At 38.1% G+C, this 27,361-nt stretch overlaps 2 protein-coding genes across 3 annotated transcripts in view; one reads left to right on the top strand and one right to left on the bottom strand.

The window, feature by feature from the left end:
- Positions 1–16,470, bottom strand: part of UMAD1 (UBAP1-MVB12-associated (UMA) domain containing 1) — a 222,907-nt gene extending 206,437 nt beyond the window's left edge. The window contains exon 1 of the mRNA XM_042918811.1: positions 16,318–16,470. The gene's annotated coding sequence lies outside the window, so the exon portion shown is untranslated. The remainder of the gene's footprint in view (positions 1–16,317) is intronic.
- RPA3 (replication protein A3) lies at positions 16,006–20,792 on the top strand. 2 transcript variants are annotated; one of them, XM_042918829.1, is made up of 5 exons: positions 16,006–16,313; positions 16,694–16,808; positions 18,103–18,177; positions 19,542–19,650; positions 20,435–20,792. In XM_042918829.1, exons 2-5 carry the CDS (start codon positions 16,710–16,712, stop codon positions 20,515–20,517), a joined length of 366 nt encoding a protein of 121 aa, XP_042774763.1. In that variant the 5' UTR covers positions 16,006–16,313; positions 16,694–16,709; the 3' UTR covers positions 20,518–20,792. The 2 variants fall into 2 exon arrangements, with proteins under 2 accessions (XP_042774763.1, XP_042774756.1); XM_042918822.1 differs by lacking the exon at positions 16,006–16,313 and having other exon boundaries at positions 16,484–16,808.
- Positions 20,793–27,361: the final 6,569 nt, after the last annotated feature.

The raw sequence follows: 27,361 nt of genomic DNA, 5'->3' as shown, positions 1-27,361 counted from the left end.
GATAAATGGCTGAATGGTGGCATATCCCTATTACTGTTTAGCAATAAAATGGAACGAAGTCCTAAGATATGCTACGACATGCATAAATCTCAACATAATCATAATAATAATGATAAGCTGAGTGAAAGAAGCCAGAAAAAAGAGTTCATATTGTATGATTCCATTTATATGAACTTCTAGAAAGTGCAAACTAATGTGTAGTGATGGAAAGCAGATCAGTGATTTCCTGGGGAATGGGGACATACAGGGAAGGGGGAGAGGAAGGAGGGGTTATAAAGAAGCATAAGGAAACTCTGGGGGTGATGAATATGTCCATTATGGTGATCACAGGGATGGTCTGAGGGGTACCAACAGAACTCAAAACTCATCACACTGGACACTCTCAATATGTGCAATTTATCGTATGTTTATAAAATACCTCAATAATACTATTTTAAAAATTCATTATTAGCACAATATTCTAGATGTCATATAAACGTTCAGTTCACAATGATTTGGAAAATCATCTCAAATCACTTAAACCACTGTGTGTGTGTGTGTGTGTGTGTGTGTGTGTGTGTGTGTTACAGATAGTCTTTGTGTAAAAAGCAAAATGCTTCTTTTCTCTATGCATTCACACAGGACTGAAAAATAAAAGGACAGTGTCTTCACTTCTAATGGTATACAGAGACTGCATATAAAAGGGCTAGCCTGATCACTAGGCAAGGCAGACCCTATTGTTCTGAAGGGGCACAGGGCAGGGTAGGTAATGTATTTATTTTTTCCTATTATTTTAAGTCTTACCTTTTAAGTAATATTACCCATGACAAAAGATTAAGGCAACATGGTTTTCTCAATCTGATGATCTTCTTTCCATTTCAACAGACTTCTAAATAATGTAAATACATCAAATAGACTATAGTTCCTATCTGTGACTGATCAACAACAGCCATTTAACTGTAAGAAGAATAACATACAAGTTTCCCCTGCTATCTGAAAGTAGAGTGTTTCTATGAAACCTTTCATAAGCCAAAATGGCATAAAGTGAAGAAGCCATCGCCATTAATTTACATGGAAAATTTTTTTCAACATTCCCAGACCCTAAGATAACCTCTCTTGGGCTTTTTTTGGATACCTTAGGATACATCTTGCTAAGGCACACACAGAATAAATGCAGATGAAACCCAGATGCTCACGGACTCAGTTCAGAGCTCTGGTGGGCTTGATGCTGAGATTCTGAGTGTAGTGCCCAGGCAAGGAGCTCGGCAGGGTCACTCTCGCTGCTTAGAGTGCACACTGCCTCTAGAATAGCCCGTAGTAAACAAACACTGAACATATTTTCACTTTTCTCCTTTTCTCATAGAAGTGAAAAATCCTCTTCAGATTTGTTTCAAGTTAGGGAAAACGAGTACTAAGGTAGGTCTTTCGCAAGAGCAACAGCAGCATGCATAATATGAACTTTCAAAACGCAGGGGATACCTGTATGGAAGCCCGCACGCGCCCGCGCGCGCGCACACACACACACACACACACTCTGTTTTTTCTTCATATTTTCTCCGGAAGGATTCAAAAAGGATCCGTGAGAATTACAAGAACCCTGCTGGACTTCACAAATAGGTAGCCTTGACTCCCAACTTCACCTGCTGGGTACGGTACAGACACAAACAAGAAGAAGGAAGGTCTTTCCTGTAAGAAGGGTCATGATGAACAAAGAGCACAGTGTGTTTAGAGGACAGCAAAAGGAGTGACCTCAACAGAGGCATGTAGATAAGCAGCAGAAATCAAGACTGCAAAAAAAAAAAAAAAAAAGACATCAAGAAATCAAGACTGCAAAAGAAAGGTAGAGACAAATGACTGAAAGGGCTGAAAAGTTAAGAAAATGTTAGACTATCCGGAGTGGCATATCAGTGTTGGTTTAATGTTACTGTACAGTCTAGGATCTTGAGGAAATTAGTGTTTCAGAAAGAGTAAGTTTAAAATGATATGCTGAAGAGGCTAATTGAGAGCACGGAGTTATAAAGTTAGAAAGTTGTAGCAAGAAGGGAATGGATTAGGACAGGAGACATCTGAATGAAAAAGAAGGGATGTGCAGAACTATGGAGCAGGGCCTAGGGACTCTGGACTCTACAAAACACAGAGGGAAAGGAATTAATACAAGGGGACTGAAAGTTCAAGCCTGACAGACTGAAAAAAGTGATAGAATAAGAAAAGTAGGAAAGGGAAGCTCATTTTAAAAGAAGAAAACAGAATGAATTCCACTTCAGACAAGTCAGATGTAGGGAACCAGCGACTGGTACAAATGTAAATATGTAAAATGCAGTCGGGAAAACAGGACCTAGTGCCCCAGAGAAAGGGAGCATGTAGCACTTAAGTATGTAAGTGGTAGCTAAAATCAGGAACATCAGTGTTATTACAAACAGAAAAATGTAAAAGTTCAGGAACTAAGATCATGATCTCTAAGATCTCAAATTATACTATGAAAACACATCCCCTTAATTATCACCAAAGTGATGTGTACCCTCCCTTTTCTTCAAATTTTCAAACACATACTTGGCTGTCTTATCAGGACTTAGATGTTAACTCGACTATATTGTTTCATGTTTCAAAACTGCAGAAATGACTGACCTCTTCAGCACAACCCGGGGGTGGTAAATTCAAATGCCAAGCAGCTAAGTACGCATGAAGCCAGCCTCCTGTGAGACAGAAGGAGTTTGAAGAGAGCGTGGGCCCGGGCTCCCACAGGCGCCTTGAGAAAAGGAGGGAGGGAAGGGGAGAGATGCCCAGGGAGCCGCGAGGAGGAGCCCTTCACCAAAACAAGGCTTGTGAGGGCTTGAGTCAGGAACCAGGGGAAAAAGCTTTTGAAGGTTTTGAACTAGGAAAGCCTGGAGTCCAATTTGCACTGGCTGTTATGGGCAAGGCTAAAACAACAATAACAACAGTAACCACTACAAACAAACACAGGACCAGGATGAAGCTGTTGCTGGCTCATCTCTCCCCCATGGAGAGGATCTCAAAGCATCTAGAAAACTCTCTCCTGAAGATCTAAAGCCACCTCAGTCTGAAGGGCCCCTGTTAACACCTGTGAATGGGCCCAGGAGGCTGGGGTTACCTACTGCTGCTCCATCTGGCCCAGTCCTTAGAGAACCTTCTAGCTGAATAGACCTCAAGCAGGTTTTTAATATGTCATTTTAGCTGATATGATTTACTTGTAGTTCTTTAATAATCTGTTTTAGCATCTTTTTTGTATATTCTTTACAGTATGTCTCTTTACTGTATTTATTTTATACTACTTATATCCTTTCTGTAGTTTTCCTTGTTTCTTAAAAAAAAGAGAACAGGCTTGTTAATTATGAAAGTAATTTCTATTTTGTGTGCGGAGAGGAGACAGGCATGTTTATTCTTAGAAAACAAAAATACGGAAAAATATATACCAAACCTAATTGTTGTTGCTACCAGGATGCATGGCCAGTTTATATTCACTTTATAGTTCTTTTGTGGTAATTGCATTTTTCTATTTTCTATTAAAAAACAAAACAAAATAAAACACATGGGGCACCTGGGTGGCTCAGTTGGTTGAGCGTCCACTTTGGCTCAGGGTCATGATCTCACGGTTCGTGGGTTTGAGCCCCGCGTCAGGCTTTGTGCGGATAGCTCAAGAGCCTGGAGCCCATTTGGGCTTCTGTGTCTCCCTTTCTCTCTGCCCCTTCCCCCACTCAGGCTCTCTCTTTCATTCAAAAATAAATAAAAAATTAAAAAGAAAACCACAACAGAAGGCACCTTTGGCATTTCCAATCACAGTTCCACGTAGGAATGTGGGCCCAGTATCACCGAGTCTGATATTTCAAGAGAAAGCAGAAATCAGATTATTTTGGAAAAAAATCTACTCTTTAGCTGATAGCAAGAAACTCAAAATATGTAAAAATACTCCAGAGACTGAATAAATCTTCCACAAACTGGATGTGGACTTCAGGTGCAAAAATTTAAACCTAGGCCAGGAATGGGCTTAATAGCTTGCATCTGATCAGTATAAAGAAAAATTGTGAAAGGATTTGGAATTCAGTGAATATTCTGGCTAGCTTATCCATCTGGGTTATTGTAACCTTTGTTTATCTTTGACTAGGTTATATTACAACTCTGTAGGAGGTAACCTGTAGAAAATGGATAGTCATGCAAATAATTCCTGTCCACAGAAATGTATCTGGTAGAAGGCATCAATTACAGCTTTGTGGGAATGACCAGTTTTACACCATTTATAAATTCAACATTCCCCTTTGACTATAAATGTGCAGTAATACTTTGAGTTCTCTTTTGAAGTAGTTATATCTTACTAGTTCCCTGCTTAATGGACTCAGTAAAGTCTCTGGCAGATTTTGTATCTGTATAAGAGAGAGGACTCTAAGCTCTTTTTAAATTTATCCATTAACTCTGGACTACCAATTAGGATTACCCAAAGATTCTCCTCTGTTTTGCCATCCCACATTGGTGTTATATTGTTGAAGGTTTGTGACACTGATATAATAGGGGAAAGGTGCAGACATCTGGGAGGATAAGCAAGAGGGGAGCAAGGAAAGAAACTGATGTCACAGACGAGCTCCCCTGAAGTGTGAAAGCCAATTAATTAAACTGAAGCATTAACATAAATTTTATTTCCAACTCTCAGATTTTTTAACTGCTCCACCCCCCCCAAAAAGAAAAAAAGCACTCAGGAAAGGAAAAAAACAAAGAACTGAATCTTGGATGTATAGCTGTGTTTCAAACTGCAGGTCCCGACCTTTTAGTGGAAATAAACTCAATTTAGTGGGTCATGACCACATTTTTAAATAGAATGAAATAGAAAAAAAGGTGCCTGGGTGACACAGTCGGCTGAGCATGTGACTCTTGATTTCAGCTCAGGTCATGATCTCAGCATCGTGGGATCGAGCCCCATGTCAGGCTTTGTGCTGATTGTGGAGCGTGCCCCTGCATCTCTCTTTCTCTGCCCCTCTCCCCTGCATGCTCTCTCTTTTCTCTAAAATAAAAAGAAAGAAGAAAAGGAAGCAAAAAAGATTATCAAGAGAGCATCATATATGGTAAAAAAATGTTTTACGAACTTTTGCTTTGGGTGCATGTGCTAGGTCATGATATGAAATGTAATTCTTAGTTCAGGTTACAGGCGAAAGAGTCTCAAAGCCACTAATCATACTTTAGTGCTCACATACCCCCTAAAAGAATTGTGAAAAATTATGCATCCCCGCATTTTTTAAGGTAATATCTAAAATTTTCCATTGAAAATTATAAAGGATGTAGTTTCTAGCACATTATAAATATCCACATGTTGAAAAAAAAATGTTGTAACATTCTTTGAAACTTATCCAATGGAGGGGCTCCTGGGTGGCTCAGTTGGTTAAGCATCTGACTTTGGCTCAGGTCATGATCTCATGGTTCGTGAGTTTGAGCCCTGCATCAGGTTCTGTGCTGACAGCTCAGAGCCCGGAACCTGCTTCGGATTCTGTGTCTCCCTCTCTCTCTCTGCCCCTCCCCTGATCGCACTCTGTCTCTCTCTCTCTCTCTCTCAAAAATAAATAAATGTTAAAAAATACTAAAAATAAAAATAATAAATAAATAAATAAATAAACAATTTATCCAATGGAGGGGGCAGCTGGGTGGCTCAGTCAGTTGAGCATCTGACTCTTGATTTCTGCTCAGGTCATGATCTCACGGTTCGTGGGATAGAGCCCTGTCAGCGTAGAGCCTGCTTGGGATTCTCTCTTTCTGTCTCTCTCTATGCCCCTCCCCTGAGTGTTCTCTCGAGCGCGCAAAATGAATAAACATTTTTAAAAAATAAACATCCAATGAAATCTAAAAACCAGAGCATTTTAATATCCACCATCAACCATTTAAAAAATAGGTGAACAAGCTCTTTTCTAACAGTAAGAAATTTTACATTGTTCTTTTTTCTTCTTGTAGTAGTATTTTCATTCCATTTCTGCGGGTCTGGAGTAGCTCACAGATGCCCTCAGCACGCACCAGCGCAGCTTTTACGAAGTACCCAGATGAGTACAGAGTGGTGGTGGTGACCTCACTGTGAAGACTGCCTGCCCTCTAATGTAACACTTTGAACCTTTTCACTTGTCACCTAACCGGAAAGTGACATCATGTGCATATCTAATAGCCGTTAAAAATTGAAGATATAGGATTTAATAAAACTCACTTCCCTAACATGATCCTATCGTTGCTTTTAGCAAATTGACAAATTAAACAGGTATGATTTTTAACCAAAACAGAATACCTAAAATACTTATAAAGTTGGAAGATCTCAAGCTACGAATTGATAATTATATAGCATCGGGCAAGGCAGGATTCTGGAAGAGTGGAAAGGAGCTCCAGAGGCCTTCACAGTGCAGATTCCAACAGGGCCCAGGCTGGCACTTTTTTTCTTCATTTTGTAGTTTTTTTTCCTGGATCTGGGTCGGGGGGTGTTTCCAGTTGATCACCACAACTTGATGACTTTTAACGGCTGGCTTTATTTGCCACAGAGGCTGCAGCTGATAATCTCAACTGCCAGCTTTTCACTAGTGTGGAAGACACATACCGCTCAGAGCTGTTGCCATAATAATAAGATCCCGCTATCATGGAAGCATTATATAATCCAGAATTACTAATTTTCTGGAATTTTCTCTAGCAGAACTGTTTTTCAAGCGTATGATAAAGTCACCTTGGAAAGTCACAGTTGGCCCAAGAAAATTTTAGGATAGAACCTTTCTTCTCAGATCCTTTTTCCATCATTGCATACAGATGGGTTCACCAAGGGTAAAATGGACCTGATGCAATTTTACTCTCCTCCATTACTTTGTAAATAAATATGACCCCCAAAGTCTCTGTTAGAATCGTCAGGGAAGCTTTGTGTAGTTTTGTTGTTGTTGTTGTTGTTGGATTCGGAGATTTTCGTTGGTTTGTTTTCCTTTTAATTAGCTGTCCTTTTATTTTTGGGATCAAGACTGGTATCCTGATAGTGGTAAGAATTGACTGTTTTCTTCCTTTACTGCCCCTTATTTATAAAACAAAATAAAAAAAAACAGAACAGCATAGTAATGTCTCCCCTGATTCTACTAATTTAGGAAGGTAATATCTCCCATTACATTAAACCAGGGTTTCTCCATCTCTTCACTCTAAGCATTGGGATAATTCCTCGCTGTAACCTGTAACCTGTTCCTCTAAGGATGGGTGCGATCACCTAATATGTGATGCACTCCAGTCAGCAGATATCTTAATTTCAAGAGGTTTTACCTTCTTAAAAAAAAAAAAAATCCCTTTTTAATGCAGTACATGTGAAAACGATAGATTTTTTTTTTTCTAAAGAAAGATGCTATGGGAATGCAAGCTGGTGCAGCCACTCTGGAAAACAGTATGGAGGTTCCTCAAAAATCCAAAAATAGAACTACCCTGTGACCCAGCAATTGCACTACTAGGCATTTATCCAAGGGATACAGGTGTGCTGTTTAGAAGGGACACATGCACCCCCATGTTTATAGCAGCACTATCGACAAAAGCCAAAGTATGGAAAGAGCCCAAATGTCCATCAATGGATGAATGGATGTGGTATATACATACAATGGAGTATTACTTGGCAATCAAAAAGAATGAAATCTTGCCATTTACAAATATGTGGAAGGAACTCAAGGGTATTATGCTAAGTGAAATTAGAGAAAGACAAAGATCATATGAATTCACTCATATAAGGACTTTAAGAGACAAAACAGATGAACATAAGGGAAGGGAAACAAAAATAATATAAAAACAGGGAGGGGGACAAAACAGAAGAGACTCATAAATATGGAGAACAAACTGAGGGTTACAGGAGGGGTCCTGGGAGGGGGGATGGGCTAAATGGGTAAGGGCACTAAGGAATCTACTCCCGAAATCATTGTTGCACTATATGCTAACTAATTTGGATGTAAGTTAAAAAAAGATAAAAAATAAAACAAGTTAAAATAAAAAAAATAAAGAAAGATGCTAAATAGTGTGAAGAGATACAGAAATTTAGAAGATAAAGCTGTTGCCTTTTAAGAGCTTGCAATCAAATTTTGCTTATGATTTATATCATTTGGGTCTCATTCATTCACTAAGAAGGTAATTTAGAGTCAAGTTTTAATGTCACTCTGACTGTAATGACACAATGATATGCTTTTATGTTTTAGAAAAGCTACAAACATAATTCTACCTAAATGCCACCAAAAAGCCATTTAAGTTTTTTTATTAAGTAAAATAAAATTGTTTTAAATAAACTCTACCCCTGACGTGGGGTTCAAACTCATAGCATCAAGATTAAGAGTCACATGCTCTACCAACTGAACTAGCCAGGCATCCCAAAACCATTTAAGTTTTGCTTTAAATAACACAGATTCCAACGAATACAATACTAATTTCTACCCACTGCATTCAATGTTGCTACTCTGAAATAAAAAAAATCCTGAAAAAGACTCCAGACACTCTATCAAAAAGCATCTGTTCACATAAAACAAATATCTTGGGGCATATTTAAACAATGTTCTATGGGAGAATGCAGTCCTAAGGGAGAATGATGTACGGTCACACCTCTTTACAACTCTCTACAGCACAGAGAAACCTAGAATGAATAGAAATAAGAATAATAAAACATTCAGTGCAAGTCTTCAAATTGCTCTAGCTGCTCACTTAAATACATTTAACACATAACAGGAACCATCACATTCAGCTTCCAAAAGGACTCACTCCCAAAATTGTCTATAAAGTCTCCATTATTTGACTTTCTTTTCCTTTCTTTTCTTTTAACTCATAAACAACAGATTTATATTTTATAATTCTGGAGGTTTGGAAGTTCAAGATCAAGATGTCAGCAGATTCACTGTCTGGTGAGAACTTGCTGGCTGGTCCATACACAGCTGTCCTCCCCCTGTCCCCACACATAGTGGGGACTTTCAAAACAACCTAATGTATCATCAAAAGTCTCTACCTGCTCTCCAAATAAAAGCAAACTGCTATGGGGTTACTTGCCTGGCTCAGTCGGTAGAACATGAGACTCTTGATCTCAGGTTCATGAGTTCAAGCCCTGTGATGGGCATGAAGCCCACTTAAAAAACTAAATAAACTGCTAAAATCTAGTCATTTGTTCACTTGTTCACTTTTTAATTCATTCAACCAACATGTTTTAAAGGCCAAATACCAGCCAGGCACAGTGTTATGCCCTAGAGAAACAAAACCAGACAAGGCCCTTTCTCCAAATTCAAGGGAGTCCCCAGTCTATTTGCTGCCTTCTGGCCTGCTTCTCTACCACCTCCTCTGTGCAGGTGGGTACGAAGCATGGTGCTGAGACCTGGGTAAAAACAGCACTAGCACAGCAAGTAGCTAACAAGTCGCTAACAGTCTAGTTAAGAGGTATTGCTATCTGTCTGAAGACTTGCTTCAGACTCCCAAGGAGGTAAAAGGCTGGCTGTTTTACCTCCTTCCCAAGTTTTCATCAAAATGCACATAAAGAAGACAAAACCTGGCAACAGCTCTGTCAACCATATGTCAAAGTCTGACTCAAATTCCCATCAGTGCACAATCACAGGGGTCTGACCAAGAAGGACAATGGAGCCAGAATTCATTACTATACTCTCTGCCACTTTTATACCTTCTGAAATCCTAGCCACTGAATGACCATTGTAAAACAGCTTAAATTTGTTTTTGACTGACTGATCGTGTGAAAGGATGAAGAGTATTTATGGTAATGTCTTAAATATAAATAGGTTTTATGTACGCCCAAGCTAACAAAAGAATAAAGAAACCCCATTAGAAACCAGAAAGGACATGGGTCTACAAATCCGCAGGAGTATATGCAAGTACTGAAGCTAATGTTTTCCTTATGGCCACTGCTGAGTTCTAATGGCTAAAAGTCTGGGTTTTAATGATCTGTGCCCCATAGGGACAAGGACAAAGTCTGGGGCTCAAACACCTTGGGAGGTAGGAAACATGAATCTTCTCTGAAGAAACACACCCTCAGACTAAATCTCAAAGAAATCACCCAAAACTTCCAAGAAATATGAATTCATGATCAAAAATGACTATACAAATGAACAAACAAGCCACAGCAAGGGTAAGTCAACAGAATCAAAAAACTCTACAGAATGAGACCCATTAGGACTGTGGGTGTCAAAACTAGGTTATAAACAGATATACTTTATATCCTGTAATATTTGAAGAAATAAAGGAGACCAGAAACTATGACAAGAGAATATCAACTCCTAAGATCTAGGAGTTGATAAAAAAGCAAAAAAACAAACAAGGTTTCCAGAAACAAGCAAATAAAAAATAGTATTGAAATGAGATACAGCAAATAAGTCACAACTTCATAAAGAATTAGTAAACTGGAAGATATGAAAGAAATTATCCAGATATCAAAGAATCAAAACCGATGAATTATAAAACAGAGGTCAAGAGCACACGAGAACGTCTTATTTCTAATCAGAGTTCTAGAAGGAGTTAGATAATAAGAAAGAGGCACTATTCAAAGGGATGATGGTTGAAAATGCCCTGATGCTAATAAAACAAGAATTATCAGATTCACGAAGCACAATGTATCTTCCAGCAAACTAAATGAGAGAAATCCACATCAGGATATATTATACAGTAAAACTGCAGAACACCAAAGACAAACTGAGGATCAAGCAGATAGAGACATGAAAACTTACAACATAATCACAGTTTCAAAGAAAAGTAAGTATTATAAGAGCAAAGTAGTATCAAGGTAGTTTTGAAAGACAGGAACTGTCCATTTAGAATTCTACACCACATAAAGAGGGGTAAACCCATCCTTTGAGAACAAGGATAAAATAAACATATTCAGAAAAATACATACCCATGGAGTTTATTATCAAAGATTCTCACTAAAAGAACCTCAAAAAGAGGGGAAATGATACCAAAGAAAAGGTTGAGATGTAAATATGTAAATATGTAAATATGAGATGTAAATATGATAAATAAGTAAATAATTCTAAGTCAGTACCAACTGCATAAAGCAATAATAATGCTAAATTTGTGGGGTTACAAGAAATCAAGATAGAACTAGGGGCGCTTGGGTGGCTCAGTCAGTTAAGTGTCCAACTTTGGCTCAGGTCATGATCTCGTGGTTTGTGAGTTCGAGCCCCGCATTGGGCTCTGTGCTGACAGCTCAGAGCCTGGAGCCTGCTTCGGATTCTGTGTCTCCTCCCCTCTCTGCCCTTCCCATGCTCATGCTCTCTCTGTCTCTCAGCAATAAATAAACGTTAAAAAAATTTTTAAAAAAAGAACTAAAACTCTAGACAGCAGCATAAAAATAGGGAGAAAGGTAAATAGAGATACAGGTTCTTGTCGTGACACAGAGTACAATAACTTTAGACTTTAAGTTCAATATGCATGTTAAAGGGTGACCACAAAAACTGTAAAAACGATACATAACATTTAAACTAACAGACACGAGGGGTGTCTGGGTGGCTCAGTCAGTTAAGCATCTGACTCTTGATCTCAGCTCAGATCTTGATCTCAGCATCATGAGTTCATCATGGTTCATCAGAGCCATGTTGGGCTCTGTACTGGGCATAGAGCCTAATTAAAATAAAACAAACAAACTACTAAGTAATACTAACGAATAAAATGAAATTAAGGAAAAAAACTTGAAAGGTCAATTCAAAAGAAGGCAAGAGAGGGGAAAAAATAAACAACAAAAAAGCAGAACACAGGATGCACAAAATGACTATAAAAATGAATCCAAAAATATCAATAACCACAATCAATGTAAATGAACAAAAGATAGGAAAACTGAACCTCCAGCTACAGGCTTGGGATTCTAGCTCTCAAAATAAATTAAAATTAAAAGTAAAAATATATATACCATTCATGATAGCAACCAAAACAAGGTAGCTAGAAATAAATCTAATCTAAAAATCAAACCTTTTCTATAGAAAATGATGAAACTTTTTGGAAAGATGTTAATAAGACCAAAGTAGGTCAAAAAAAGTAAAAGTTGTCCTTATATGTTACTTCTCCTGAAATCAATCCAAAGAGTCAATGCAATTGTGATCAAATCTCAATATGATCTTTCATGGAACTCAACAAGCTAAATTCGTAGACAGCCACAAAGAGGCGAGAATTATGAAGATATTCCTGAATAACACAAGATAGAAAAACTTGCCCCCCAGACATCAAAAATTAATACAGGGCCAGAGTATTGAGGAGCCTGGTACTGCTGGTACAGGGAGAAACAGACCAACAGAACAGAACCAAAGCTCAGGAACAGACCCACACATATAGGAAAACCTAGGTGATGCTGAAGGTTTGTTGTTGATGGTGATGTAGTCAATAAATGATGCTGGGACTGAAATGAAAACAAAAAACTCACAACAATGGGTGGCTCAGTCGGTTAAACATTCCCCCCCCCTTTTTTTTTTAATCTATTTAGAAAGAGAGAGAGAGCACACAAATGAGCAGGGGAGAGGCAGAGAGAATCCCAAGCAGGCTCTGCACTGCCAGTACACGGCCCAACATAGGGCTCAAACTCATGAACCTGTGAGATCATGATCTGTGCTGAAAACAAGAGTGGGATGCTTAACCTACTAAGCCACCCAGGCTCCCCAAAGCATCCCATTCTTGATCTCAGGGTAGTGAGTTCAAGCCCTGGATTGGTCTCCACACTGGGCATGGAGCCTACTGAAAAAAAATACAAAAACAAAAGAAATTGGATACCTATCTGACAACATACATAACTCAATTCTAAATGATGGATTATTTTTAAATATGAAAGACAAACTATGTTTTTAAATATATAATATCTTTAAGAGCTTGTTTTAAGAAAAGATTCTTAAATGAGAATTTTTAATTGACTTTTTCAACTATATTAAACAAAAGGGGGAAATATTTTAAATATATTAAAAGAGTTCCTTCCAATAAAAGAAAGGGGGAAAAAAGGAAAGAAAGAAAAAAATTGATAAGTCAAAAACTCGGAAACGCAGTATTGCTATCCACACTAATACAGAAAGCTCCCAAAAATTAGTAAGAATGGGGGCACCTGGGTGGTTCAGTCCATTAAGCATCTGACTTGGGCTCAGGTCCTGATCTCAAGGCTCAACTCAAACCCTTCATTGGGCTCTGCACTGACAGCTCAGAGCCTGGAGCCTGCTTGGGGTTCTGTGTCTTCCTCTCTCTCTCTCAGACTCTCCCCTGCTCATGTGTGCACGCGTGTGCACTCTTTCTCTGTCTCAAAAATAAGCACTAAAAAAAATTAAAAATCAGCATAAAAGAACAAAACACTGACACACACAAATGTCCAAAAAATATTTGAAAAGCTGTTCAATCTTATTAGTAATCAGGGAGAGCAAATTATAACCACAAGAAACTATTTTATCTCCATCAGATTAGGGGTAAAAAACTTTCAGAGTTGCCAAAAATGTGCATCAACTGAAATTCTCCTATACTTCTGATAAAACAATAAATTGGTATGACTAGTTAGAGTTCAGTATAGTTGACCTTTGAACAATGTGGGGATGGGGTGCACACCCTACCCACCCCTACAGTGGTGGAAGAATGAATATAATTTTTGACTCCCTCCAAAACTTAACTACTAATAGTCTACTATTGACAGGAAGCCTTACCAGAGGCCATAAACAACTGATAAACACATATTTTATATGTTATATGTATTATATACTGTATTCTTCCAATATACTAGAAAAAAGAAAATATTAATTAAAAAAACTTTTTTAATGTTTATTTATTTTTGAAAAAGAGAGAGTGCAAGCAGGAGACAGGCAGAGAGAAGAGGGAGACACAGAATCCGAGGCTGGCTCCAGGCTCCAAGCTGTGAGCACAGAGCCCCATGAAGGGCTGGAACTCACGAACTCACCATGAGATCATGACCTGAGCTGAAGTCGGATGCTTACCCAGCTAAGCCAGCCAGGCATCCCCCAAAAAAGAAAGGGTTTTTTTTTTAATTTTTAGTGTTTATTTATTTTTGAGAGAGAGAGACAGAGCTTAAGCTAGGCAGGGGCAGAGAGACAGGGAGACACAGAATTCAAAGCAGGTTCCAGGCTCTGAGCTGTCAGCACAGAGACTGATGAGGGGCTGGAGCTCACCAACCGTGAGATAATGACCTGAGTCAAAGTTGGATGCTTAACCGACTGAGCTACTCAGGCTCCTCTAAAAAAGAAAGTATTATTAAGAAAATCTTGAATAAATACATTTACAGTACTGTACTATATTTATAAAAAAAAATTGGAAACAAGTGGACCTATGCAATTCAAACCTGTGTTGTTCAAGGGTCAACTGTATTTGGTTTTACTAGTAAAGTTGGAGACATATACCCTAAGTTCTACTGATATACCTCTGCACAAGTATACCAACTAATAGGTACAAAAATATGCATGCATAGCAGCCCCGTATGCAATCAAAATGTCAGTAACACAGCAAAACAGCTGAATGAAAAGAATGAATTCACCTACATATGTCAACATGGATTAATCTCAAAAACAACCAAAATAAACAAGTCAAAGGATATATATCCTATGATTCCATTTATAGAAAGGTCAAAACCAGCAAAATCAAACATACCATGAAAGAACGCCAACATGTGTGATAAACTATATAGAAAAGCTTAGAGTGCTGAACACAAATTTCAAGATAGTGTTTATTTGTGGCTCCTCTAGAGGGGAATATAACTGAGGAAGCACAAACTACTAATTGGCTAAATTCCATTTCTTCAGCTGAATGAGTTCATTTAATTTCTCTGGAAACTATGCATAACAGCCATATATACTCTTCTCTGTGCATTATGTATTACACAATACATTTAAATGACTCCAAAAATATCCAAAAATATGTTTTAAATTATTTTCTTGTTCATCTTTCTGTTGTTGTTGTTGTTGTTTTTAAAGGCCATTGGTATGTGAAAGTGGTCTTTTAATTATAATAAAACAATGATATTAGCATCTGGTACATTAAGGGCTGCTTTTTTTTTAAACTGCTATTAAAGATATTCATGCCTACCTTACCCTTTATAACGCACATCAACTTGTTTCCCAAAACAACAGTGTGCAAAATAAGTCAAGGTTTTGCACAAAAATATAAACTTTATGGACTTGAGCCAGTACAACCACCATTCTTGTATACACTAACTCACATGCACCCTGCATCTGGCTAAAGAAATCCTTTAAATTTGTTTTCGTGACAGCTAAATTAAAAGACAAATATATTCAGCTAAATAAACACTGAGGGAGGGTATCATTTAATTATGGCACATCTATCTTAAATTGCCACATGAAATCTCAAAAAGAATCTTCTTTGCTTAAGGCAACTACAAGACTAAATTAGGAGCCTCCGTCTAGTGCCTGAATTTGAATGGTGACAACTCAGGATCTTTAAGCAAATTCATGGACTCAGTTTCCAAAAAGTGATAATACTCCAATAAAAAAAAAGTTGTTGTTCTCCCCCCCCCCCCCATTTCCGCAGTAGCGTTGGCAGGTATTTTTATGAGCGCTCATTCTAGAATATCCCTGGCAAGGCAGTACCAATCCCAGGAGATAAAGCTCTGAAATCAACATTCACATGAACCAGCTAAGGTTTTAAGAAACCCCCCACCCCTGAATCTCGTTGAAACAAACATTTTATCTTCGAAGCCTCCAACGTCCTGGTGCGTAGAGGGCAATGTGGGGGGAAGATTGCCGGGGAGTTGAGTCCGTGAATCACATGGACAAAACTTAGATGGCATCTTGCAAAAATTCATATTATCTAACCCTGTCACTTCGTGATAAGTAAACTATGTCTCAGGGAGAAGCGCACCTGCTCAGGATCTAACATATTTAAATTCGTCTCCTCTCCTAGCTCAGTGATCCTTACCCCCACCCATTCTGAAAAGCATCAATTTGTTGCTAACACGCAGGAGGCGAGAAAACTCGCACTTCCTTAGTGTGGCCAGGTTGCAAGGGCTAGAAAAAGTCGAGTATTAGGTCAGCCCTTCTTCTAACAGGTGGGAAACCTAATGGTAAGTGACGCAGCTTAAGCGGTTAAATCACCGACCCTCTGCACCTAGCAGCAAGAGCCTGACAAAAACAATGTAAGATCGCTGGAGACCCCACTTCCCGTCTCCAGGAGGGCAGGTGTCAAAAACACCCGATCCCTCCATTTCAGCAAAGAATCCCGCGCTTCCCACGCAGAACCGGGAAGAGGGGAGGCGGGGAAACGCGAACGGTCTATGCGCAGCACCAAGAACGCCGCGGCGGGGCAAGCACCGAGTCCCGCCTCTCTCATCTGCATCCGTCGATAGGGGAGAAAGAGAAACACTAAGGTTGCGGCGCCTCCCGCGAGAAGAGGTACCTGAGGCTAGCGCCGCAGTCCCCCGTCGCTACCGCACCGGAGCCCAACACCCTGCTTCCGGGGTCAAATCCGGCAGGGAGGCCCGAGATCGCGGGAGGGAGCCTCAAACCCCTCCCCACCCAAGCCCCGCCTCCACTGCCCACTCTGCGGAGGACCCGGGCAACTTCCGGGACGCTGCGCGTCACTAAGCAGCCGATCCCCGTTTCCGGAAGCAGCCTTCCGTGCTCGGTCCCTCTACTGTACAGCTCGAGTTTGATCGAGATTTCTGCACGTTTGATTGGTGAAGTGAGAGTGTTGGTCTCCGCTGATTGGTGCCGGCGTCCCATAGACGCCGCGGGGCTCACAATTTCTGTCGTCTGTTTCCCGCCGGCCGTAGGTCTCGTAACGCAATCATGGTGGACGTCATGGAGTTGCCCAGGTCGCGCATCAACGCCAGCATGCTGGCTCGGTTCATCGACAAGCCGGTCTGCTTCGTAGGGAGGCTGGAAAAGGTGCGCGCGCTCGCCGCCCTCGGCTCCCCGCTTGGTAGCCGAGAGGAAGGACCCCGTGACCGCCCGGGTCGCAGCCTCTGGGTGGTGAGGGAGGGTGAAGGAAGACAGGCCTTAGAACATTACTGCGCTCCCGATTGCTTCATTTTGCACAAGGCGACTGTTGGCACGCTTTTTAGCTACTGCAGCCCCATTTTGGCGCCACATTCATGGCGCGGAATCGCGACCTTTTAGTATGCGCTCCGTTCTAATTCTAGCTCCCTCCACTCTGGTTCTTTTTGTATTTACATAAAGAAAATTAGAGACCTGACTCACACATCTACCTTCTGACGTCTTAATTTAGCTAGTCTTGACTTCTCTATTTTTCTAGTTTCCTTCTCATGCAATTTTGTCTCTTCTCAATCCTCGTTTTCTCATCTAGGTCACGTCGCCATAAAACATTCTTCCAATGTTTTATAGCAGATCTATGTCCCTTCCAGATCCTATATCAGTATGTTTTCTTACTCCAGTGTTAAGAGTACATACAGAGCTTTCATCCTACTGATGAAAAGCAGACCCAAAGCTTCCCAGTGAACCGAGAAAGCTGAGGAAAAGAAAACTACTAGAAAGCCTTAGTAGTTCATTTCACCCCACATCCTCTCCGTGAAATAGGTGGTGTTCCGACTTCACAGGTAGGGAAACTGAGTAGGAGTGATGTATGGTTAAAACGCTCACTGCCACAGCAAGTAGCAAAGCTGGCATTCAAACCAGATCTGACTTCACTCAGTAGTTCTAATACTTCTAACAAACAGTTCTCGCTTTACTTAATCATGCTTAATTTTTTTATTTAAGATTTTAAGTAATCTATACACCCAAGGTAGGTCTGGAACTCACAACCCTGAGATCAAGAGTGGCCACTCTCTACGGACCGAGCCAGCCAGGCACAGGCATCATGCTTAATTTTTAAAATAGACCCCCAGGTGGGATACATACTATTTAAATCATGGGTGCTAGTAGATCTCACTTTTAGACAGTATGGACCCTATTTAATTTGTTGTTAGTGCAGGGTTACCAGATTTAGCAAATAAAAATACAGGATATATTTGTACTAAAAAGTATTTATCTGAAATTCAAATTTAACTATGTGTCCTTTCACCAGATACAGTAACACAAGATTATAATTTGAACCAAATAAACCGTTCCAAGACTGTTTGGGTCAATCTGCTGATCTTTTATCAAACTTTTAATATTTTTAATGAGATGTTAATGGTTTTGTTTATGTGGTTGTTGTTTTTTTAATTTCGTGTTTCTTTTTTAGATTCATCCCACTGGAAAAATGTTTATTCTTTCAGATGGAGAAGGAAAAAATGGAACCATTGAGTTGATGGAGCCTGTATGTTTAAGTATTAATTCTATGTATCTTATAGTTAATTCTTCATCTTGCTGATGTTTCTGAGTCTTGCAGTGGATGTATAAAGCATGGACCCTATTTAATTTGTTGTTAGTGCAGGGTTACCAGATTTAGCAAATAAAAATACAGGGTATATTTGTACTAAAAAGTATTGTTTATCTGAAACAAAATAGCTTGATGAGTTTATAAAACCTCCCTGCTCTAAAGTTAAACTTTTGTCCTCTTCTTACATTATAGATACCTTTACGTTTCTAACCAATGATTCTTTGGGCTCCATGATTTTCTAATTTTTAAAATATCACCTTAACTGGGTGACAATTCCCATTCCTATGAAAGACCATAAAATCACATTAAAAAAATCTCTTAAGTCGGGGCACCTGGGTGGTTCAGTCGGTTAAGCGTCCGACTTCGGCTCAGGTCGTGATCTCACGGTCCGTGAGTTCAAGCCCCGCGTCAGGCTCTGTGCTGACCACTCAGAGCCTGGAGCCTGTTTCAGATTCTGTGTCTCCCTCTCTCTGACCCTCCCCCATTCATGCTCTGTCTCTCTCTGTCTCAAAAATAAATAAACGTTAAAAATTAAAAAAAACCAAAAAAAATCTCAAGTCATTTTTTCCTTTCTCAAGAGTTTTACATTTTTTAAATTCTATTTTCTATTTTTGTTTACATGTACTTTAGTTATCACTTACTGTTCTTACATTTAAAAAAATTTTTTAAATGTTTATTTTGGGGAGAGAGAGAAAGAGAGAGACAAGGCATGAGTGGGGAAGGGGCAAAGAGAGAGGGAGACACAGAATCCAAAGCAGGCTCCAGGCTCTGAGCTGTCAGCACAGAGACCAATGCAGGGCTAGAATTCATGAACCGCAGTATCATGACCTGAGCTGAAGGTGGTCGCTTTACTCACTGTGCCACCCAGGCACCCCTGTTTTTGTTTTGTTTATTGTACTCAATTTTCTTGTTTTTTTATGAAGACAAATACATGTGCTGTTTAGTTAATATGTACAGGACACACTGCACAAGGTATAGAAACTAGAAAATTCCTTTCAATGTGTCCTTTTAAACAAGTACTCCTTGTAGAAAGCGGGACATTTTCAGTATCTTTAAGTGATTTTGTCTTCAACTTGAACATTTAACTGGATCTTTGGACCAGAAGCTACTGCTAAAGGTAATTGAATTATGACATGCTCACATTAAGTACTCAAACATTTTTAACAAATTACAATTCAGTTTTTATGTTGGTAAATTTTAAAATGATTATGTTACATAGAATGAAAGATGAGTAAACTGTAGCACTATTTCCAAGTTATCACCTTGAAACCCCAAGTTGACGATTTGTTCTTTTGTGTCAGCTTGAGGAAGAAATCTCTGGAATTGTGGAAGTAGTTGGAAGAGTAACAGCCAAAGCAACCATTCTGTGTGCATCTTATGTCCAGTTTAAAGAAGATAACCATCCTTTTGGTAAATAAAGCATTCTAGTATTTAGAAATTTCATGTAATTAGGAGGAAAACAATTTTATTCTTAACTGGAGATGTTTTGGTCTTCAGTCTCAATCCTGCCATCTTTCAATTTCTATAGAATTTTCTCATCCCAAAGGAAAATAGGAGAACATTTTGGCACACTTTTTTTTTTAGTTTATTTTGAGAGTGCACACACGCACATGCAAGTGAGTGAGGAAGGGGCAGAGAAAGAGAGGGTGAGAGAGAATCCCAAGCAGGACAGTGTAGAGCCCAATTCAGGGCTTGAACCCACGAACTGTGAGATTATGACCTGAGCCAAAATCAAGAATTGGATGCTTAACTGACTGAGCCACCCAGGAACCCCAATAAGCAATGCTTAAATAAACTCAGTAAAGATTAATATTTGTGGGAAGAGAAACTTAAAGAACATGGCAAACAAAAATAATGTCATCAGGCTTTTTGTTTTAATATATGGATTGAAAGCATTAAATAATGCATAATGCCTTAAACACAACCAGGCAAGAACTGTGCCTGTACATTGGATATCAAGATGAATAGTCACCTATACCCTGTGTCTTATTTTTTAGAGCCACAGGTTAATAAATATGACGATCTGTATCTGTTTTAGAAGACAGATTGTGAAAATAAGTTGACCTTTAAAAGGGAAAGAAAAGAGAAATAAGTAGAAATCTTTTAGGTAATAAATGATGTTACATCTTTCCATTGTAGATTGTGTTTGCTAAAATGTTTTTTTTTTGTTTTGTTTTGTTTCGTTTTGTTTTAGATCTTGGACTTTACAATGAAGCTGTGAAAATTACCCAGGAATTCCCTCAGTTTTTTCCTTTGGGAGTTGTGGAGTATGATTGATCTTGATGAACACGCTGACGACTGTTAAAAGAAGCCCTGATATCTGAGGATGAGATTTCTGTGATTTTTAATAGTTAATTTGTTCTCTTTTTAATTTCACTTACCTAACTGTATTTAGATATTGCAATATCTCACTTTTGACGGAACCTATCTGTATATTGACAGTTCTCCTTTAAGTCCTCGTAAAGACTCACTTCTCTGGTTATGTGTGGTCAGGTCAAATGCAGTTGCCTTGAGTTTAGTTTTCTGTTTTATTAATAAAAGCTGAAATGGTACATGCTGTTGATCATTTCATTCTTACTCTTTTAGTCATGTATTCATTCACAAACTTGGAATTTCATAGCTATAAGGTCAGGCTTCAAACTGCCAAGTAAAACTGTGGGCCAACTGTGTAATGATTTTCATTTATTAAAGGCAATCAGAATCCTACATCTTTTATATTTGTGACTACCTATATCTGGGTTCTCCAGAGAACCAGAACCAAATAAAACATATACCAAAACTATTGTATGGATATACCCCTTTTATCCATTCATCATTTGGAAATTTGGGTGGTTTCTACCATTTGAATATAATGAATAATGCTATCATGAGCATTCATGGATAAGTTTCTGTGTATACATATTTTTTATTTCTTTTGGGTATATACCTATAAGTGGAATTACTGCATCAAATGGTAAATATACTTAAATTTCTGAGGAACTGCCAAATTTCTGCAAAGCGGCTGTAGCATTTTACATTCCTAGCAGAAGTGTTTAAGAATTCTAATTTCCCCACATCCTCACCAACAGTTACTATAATCTGACTTTTTTATTATAGCCATCCTAATGGATGTGAAGTGGTATCTTATTGTGGTTTTGATTTGCTCTGTTATCTTTAAAACTACCATAAGCCACTCCATTGCCCAGAACTTGAATATCTCCAGTCCTTTTCACTGCTACTGCCCCTGTAAGATTAGACAATTGTCATTTCTCACTTGAACTATTGCAACAGCCCTAACTGTACCTGGCCTTCCAGTTTCCTGGCTCTTTGTGTCTCCCAACCAATCCAATTGCATTAAACACAGTCATAATCATCATACTATAAAGTTCACAAACCGGATAAGTTTAGAAAAGGGAAAACCTCCTGGGAAGTTTACAGTGGAGAAATATGGTCAATGCTACCTTAACGAAGTGATCAAGGTTGACATCACCAGTAATGACATGGCAGAAATCACATGCCCTCTATAATGTGATTAAAAAGGCACTTCACAACTCTGGTATTTTTTTCAAAAACCCTTAACACCAGTCTATTCCTCAGAAAATATCAGACCCAAATTGAAGAACATTCTATAAACTGATCAGTAGCCCTCAAAACTGTCAAGGTCATGATAAACAAGAAAAGAGAAACTCAGAGAGCAGAGAAGACTAAGCCTGGATTGGTTCCTGGAACAGAAAAAGACATCAAAGGAAAAACCAGTGAAATCTGAATAAAGTCTGGAGTTTAGTTAATATAATATATACCACAGTTGGTTTCTTAGTTTTGACATAGGTACAATGGTAATGTAGCACTAAGGGGGAAGGACTCTGCGTGAGGTGTTGGACAAGAACTCTCTCTCACAACTTCTCTGTAAATCTAAAATTACTCCACAATAAACCGTATATTTAAAAAAAGATGAACAGTCTCCAGAGGCTCTCCACTGACGACCCGAGGTCCACATTTACAATTAACAGCTGCCCTTCACAATCTGACCGTGTCTCACCTGAGTTCTGAAACCTACTCTCCCTTGAAACTACTGTCCATCCAGCACCGATATGCTGTTCCTGGAACACACTAGACCCTTTAAGACCTGGTGCCACTGAACTTAGTCTCTACTCTGAATGCAATGTCTAGAAAGGAAAACATTCTCTACGCTTCCCTAACAGGCAAGCAGAGTTAGTTACTCATGTTATATTTCTTTCTTTATACCTCTTATCACACTTAACTTGCTGATAACCTTTTTAATTTTCAGATAAGTTTATTATGCTTATCTATTATAAATATATATTTAATTTATATGATGCTTAATTGTGTTAATATATTTTATATAATGTAAATACATGTATTAAATACATGTACACATACAGTAGTTCCCCAATCTTATCCATGGGAAATATGTTTCCAAGACCTCCAGTGGATGTGTCAGATAGTATCATCCCTAACTCTACTGTTCCTTCTTATACACACATACATACATACCTATGATAAAGTTTAATTTCTAAAGTAGGCACATTAAAAGATTAATAATAGCTAATGATAAATTAGAACAATTAGAATATACTGTAATACAAGTTATGTGAATGTCATCTCCCTCAAAATATCTACTATACTGTACTCACCCTTCTTGTGATGATGTGAGATGATAAAACGCTTATGTGGTGAGACGAAATGAAGTGAATAACATAGACACTGTGACATAGCCTTGAGCTACTATTGACCTGAGGATATATCAGAAGGAGGGTCATCTGCTTCTGGACCGCAGGTAACTGAAACTATAGAAAAGTGAAGCCATGGATAAAGAAGGGACTACTGCACATATATTTAAACATTTCAAAAATCAGAAAGTCAAGTTCCTAGTGTCTCTCCAGAGACAGTGCTATGGACTGATAGATAGCTTTCCAGAATTTTGACTATGTAACTGTCTATATAGGGCCTCAATATACTGTTCTGCAACATGCATTTCTCCTATAATACGTCTTGGCAATTGACATACAGAGCTATCTCAACCTTTTTAAAAATAATGGTTGCAAAATATCCATTGTGCCAAGTGTTCCCTCATTTATTGAACCAGTGCTCTAGTCTTCCCCACTAAGGAGAGGTGTTTATAGATGAAAACAAAACAAAACAAAACAAAACTGTTTTACTGGTATTTTTTAATGCCTAACATAGTGTATGAATAAATTAGTCCATCCAGCCTGGTCTGAGAGTCAACAAGGCCAAGGAAACAGCCAATGAAGACTGAAATCATAATAGGTGAGGTGACAAAGGACAAGAGACAAGAAGTTCAGAATATATTATAATGGATTCCGCAGGACTCAGTGATTATGCTAGGAATTAAACAGAGTAAGAAGCACAGATGAGGTCGGTTGGCAAGCAGGCAAAAAGTTTAACACAAATTAAGAGATTGATAGGATCTTTTAGTGAAGATGTCCAGAAGATTACTTGGAAATGTAGGATCAGACAGAGATTTGCGAGACAGTCTAAAATATTTAAAGTTGAGTTTAAAGGATCTTCCCACCTCTTACCTGAAATTTCAAAATCCAAAATGGTTTGAAACCCCAAATCTTTTCCCTAGATTTGGGACAAAACTCATTTGGCAATAAAACCCATTAAGAAAATTAGTCAGGTTCCTCATAGTCTTTATCCCACTTACTGTAAATACTCATATGCTTCGCTGCAGAAATATTAATATGTTTGGTTAGAGGGTGCTGCCTTCGGGGTGAGGGGGTGTTACATAACATATGGCAGATGCATCCTATGACTTTACCTAAAATCCAAAAATTGAGTTAATCTGCCCCAGGAGTTCCAAGTAAGGTATAGTTTCTAAATCAAAGAACAGCGCACCAATTTAGAGAACCACAGAACGAGTGATACAACCTGGGGGGGACTGTGCACTTACGGAACAGCAGTGAGAGAGTGACTGAGTCAAGAAAAGGGCCCCAACAATGCCTGACACTTAGTAAGCACTCAATATTTACTCACTGAAAGAACACCATGAAAGGCAAGGAAGCAGAGCTTCAAAGAGTCGTCAAGAATGTTCAAAGCTCAATGAACAAGTGAAGATAAGGACTGAAGATAAAACACTGACATCACTAACATGTATCACACTTATTTCTAAGAAGACTTAGGCTATGAAAGTAAAAAGGGAGAAATATCAAAAAAGGACATAACAAGTATGAAATCACTCAATAGGGAATACAAGTAGGCATTAAATTTAGCTCCAGCTGTCAAGGAAACCTAGGAAAAGGAAGGAACAACAAGCCATACAATTTTCATATCCTTAAATCCATTAGAACAATCAAACCTTTCCGTAAAATTGTAAAAGGAATATATCACACATAATCTAATGTGAAGTGTGATGAACTATAAAATCATTGTCTTCAGTCGTAATTTTACAGATGTTCTCCAAATGATCTTTTTTTTCCTCATCTGAAAAAGGCAAAATTAAAACAACTAAGAAAGCATCTCTTAATAGGGTGAGTTAAATGGTTTGAGTGATAAACTAGTATTATTACTAAATTCATAGAATTATTGTCTTTTAAGATATTCATTTAATATATATATTGTTACTCAATAAACATTTTGTGTCAAGTCCTGGGATAGACATACACATAAATAATGTCCCTGTCCTCTGAAATGTCAATCTATAACAGCACAGCATAATCTCTAACGGTGTCTTGACTCAGAGCTATTTAATATTTAATTGGTCTAAGGTTTCAAAGAAATCCACCATGATTCTTTAAGTTCTATTTAGTAAAACTACAACTCAGTTTCCTCCCTTACATAATTCACATGGAATTTGATTCTGATCTACTGCTGAAAGAAGATTAATAATCTGATACTACAGGTTATCTGAAAAAGATGATGCTAAATCCAGAGTAATAACAAAGCATATGTTTTAAGTTACTTTTTAATTGCGATGTTGGTTTGAGGGAAGCCACCTATGGTCTTTATGACCCCAATCTGACCTACAGCATAGGGTTTGAGATGGCTAATTAAGACCAGAGGTGTAGACGATGAACAATTTATAGTGTAATACATTCATCTTCACTGCAAGGATTAAATTTGTCATTAGCATGCCATTGGTTCTTCTTTGTGTATTACAAAATGCCAGAAGCAAAGTGCTATGTTCTGTTGCATTTCCTCATCTTTTTTGAAAAAGACTTGGACTGAAAAAATAGTGGCTTTCACATATGAAAAATTTTTTTTTCTACATAATTATTTCTGTAGATGGGGAGTTAAAGGACAACCATAGCTGTGGACTTTATATAATGCATTATTAAAGAGGCAAAGTTGAGAAAATTTTGAGACAGTTCTCCAACAGTGAGTGCCATAAGTTGAAAAGAAAATATATGAACCGTAAGTGTAATAGTTTTGGCAATACCATAGATGACACTGTGACTTAATTAGCCTCCATTTTAAAGATTCTATTCATTTTTCACAGGAGTTTGAAATATTACCCAGGAAAATAATTTTGGCTAAGAATCTCTTACCACAAAATGTTATGGTAAGGTAAAGTTTATTTAGTAAGAATAGGCTTAAATGAATGGTTTCATTTAAAGATCTTGGTATCTTGCCACTCTAAATCTTGAAAGATAATCAACAAAGAGAAATTCTTCTGTTGAATAATTACTGATTCAAAAGCTAAGACATTTAATATTCTTAGCTTAGGTATTTATTTAAGAACTAAGTATTATTTAGACCTTAGTATTGATTTTCATTAACTCCACTTAATACACAATGATCATATAAAGCCAAATTGTGTCAAATAAATTTAGCATAACCCTAAGAAAATCAAAATCAGTGTCTCATTTCACTTAAACATCTTAACATTTTGTGTAGCTTTTGAGAAACTAAGTATTATGCAAGCATTGGGCTTGATGAGAGAATACATCTTTTTAAGAGATACACTATTCTTTTTCAGTGATCAGGGTCCCACTGAGTCAGTTATTTCTTTCATATGGCTCAGAAATGTTATGCCTTAGTCATGTATTTGACCTTTTATAAGAGGCAGACAGTGGACCAGGGGCTCCCTCCTTTTGGAATCTCCTCAGAAATGACTAAATGTTTTCCAGATGAACATACTGTGGACCAAGGGAGGAACTAGGAATTAGAAACCATTGCCTCAAAATCAGGGGAATTTGTAGACTTCTTTTTTCTTTTGGAAGCTGGTGACCTGGAGGAATTGACCCACTGAGCAATTTCCTTCACCCTCAGCAGTATGATTAAGTCATGAAAACAACTCAAGATGAGATATGATATTTATTTCTATCCCACTTGTTTCTAAAAAAAGAATTTAAGACAGATGCAAAGGTTTCTATCCTTTCCCTGTTTCCCCATCATAAATTCATACAATATGACTTCCCCAAATGTGAACTTGAGTTACCAGTGGAAATAGAATAAGACAGTCAGACAATTGATTGCTGTCATTTGTCACAGGAACATTAATCTGCTAAAACTGGCACTAATATCCTGCTCTAGACCTTCTTAAGGAAAACTTAAAAATAACATTCCAAAATGAATAAAATATGTTCTATGTTGCTTTTCTTCCTTTATCATCTATCTTATAACCTAAATGTATTTGGTATACAAATTTAATAACATTTTTAAGCAATACAAAGTATACACATTATCAGTATATATGAACTCAGAAACTATAAAGCTTAAACAAAAATAATGCTTCCCGTTTAACCTGATTTACAGTTGATTCTTTGAGCATTTACTTAAAGGAAGAAGAAGAAAAAAAGAAAAAAAAGAAGAATTAGAAGGCCAAAGAAACATTTGTAAATTTCATATACAACTGGTAAAAGATACCAGTTACATATATATCTAGGATTCCTTGATAGAAAGCCTGGAAAGGATTATAAGACACCATATGTACCATATACCTGTCGGTATGACTCCCTAAATTGCCTAGAATACATGATATTTGGCTTCTGTAGTTTTAAAAATAGGACTAAAGATAAGTTATCTGATAAACTATATCATTGGAAATGAGGCTAAGAAACTGCAGGGACTCGGGGAAATAAAATAATATACTGACAGCCATTTGCAACATCAGAACATGGAGGGATTTATCTGAAGTACATTTCAGAAATGAATGGTT

Source organism: Panthera leo, chromosome A2, assembly GCF_018350215.1.
Source record: "Panthera leo isolate Ple1 chromosome A2, P.leo_Ple1_pat1.1, whole genome shotgun sequence".
Classification (NCBI taxonomy): domain Eukaryota; kingdom Metazoa; phylum Chordata; class Mammalia; order Carnivora; family Felidae; genus Panthera; species Panthera leo.
This window is presented reverse-complemented; position numbering and strand designations above follow the sequence as displayed.

Excerpts from the sequence above, each read along its gene's own strand:
- RPA3 (XM_042918829.1), top strand. The coding sequence starts at position 16,710 with ATGGTGGACGTCATGGAGTTGCCCAGGTCGCGCATCAACGCCAGCATG. Across the intron at positions 16,809-18,102 it reads TCGTAGGGAGGCTGGAAAAG|ATTCATCCCACTGGAAAAAT; the intron begins GTGCGCGCGCTC and ends TTTCTTTTTTAG. Across the intron at positions 19,651-20,434 it reads AGAAGATAACCATCCTTTTG|ATCTTGGACTTTACAATGAA; the intron begins GTAAATAAAGCA and ends GTTTTGTTTTAG.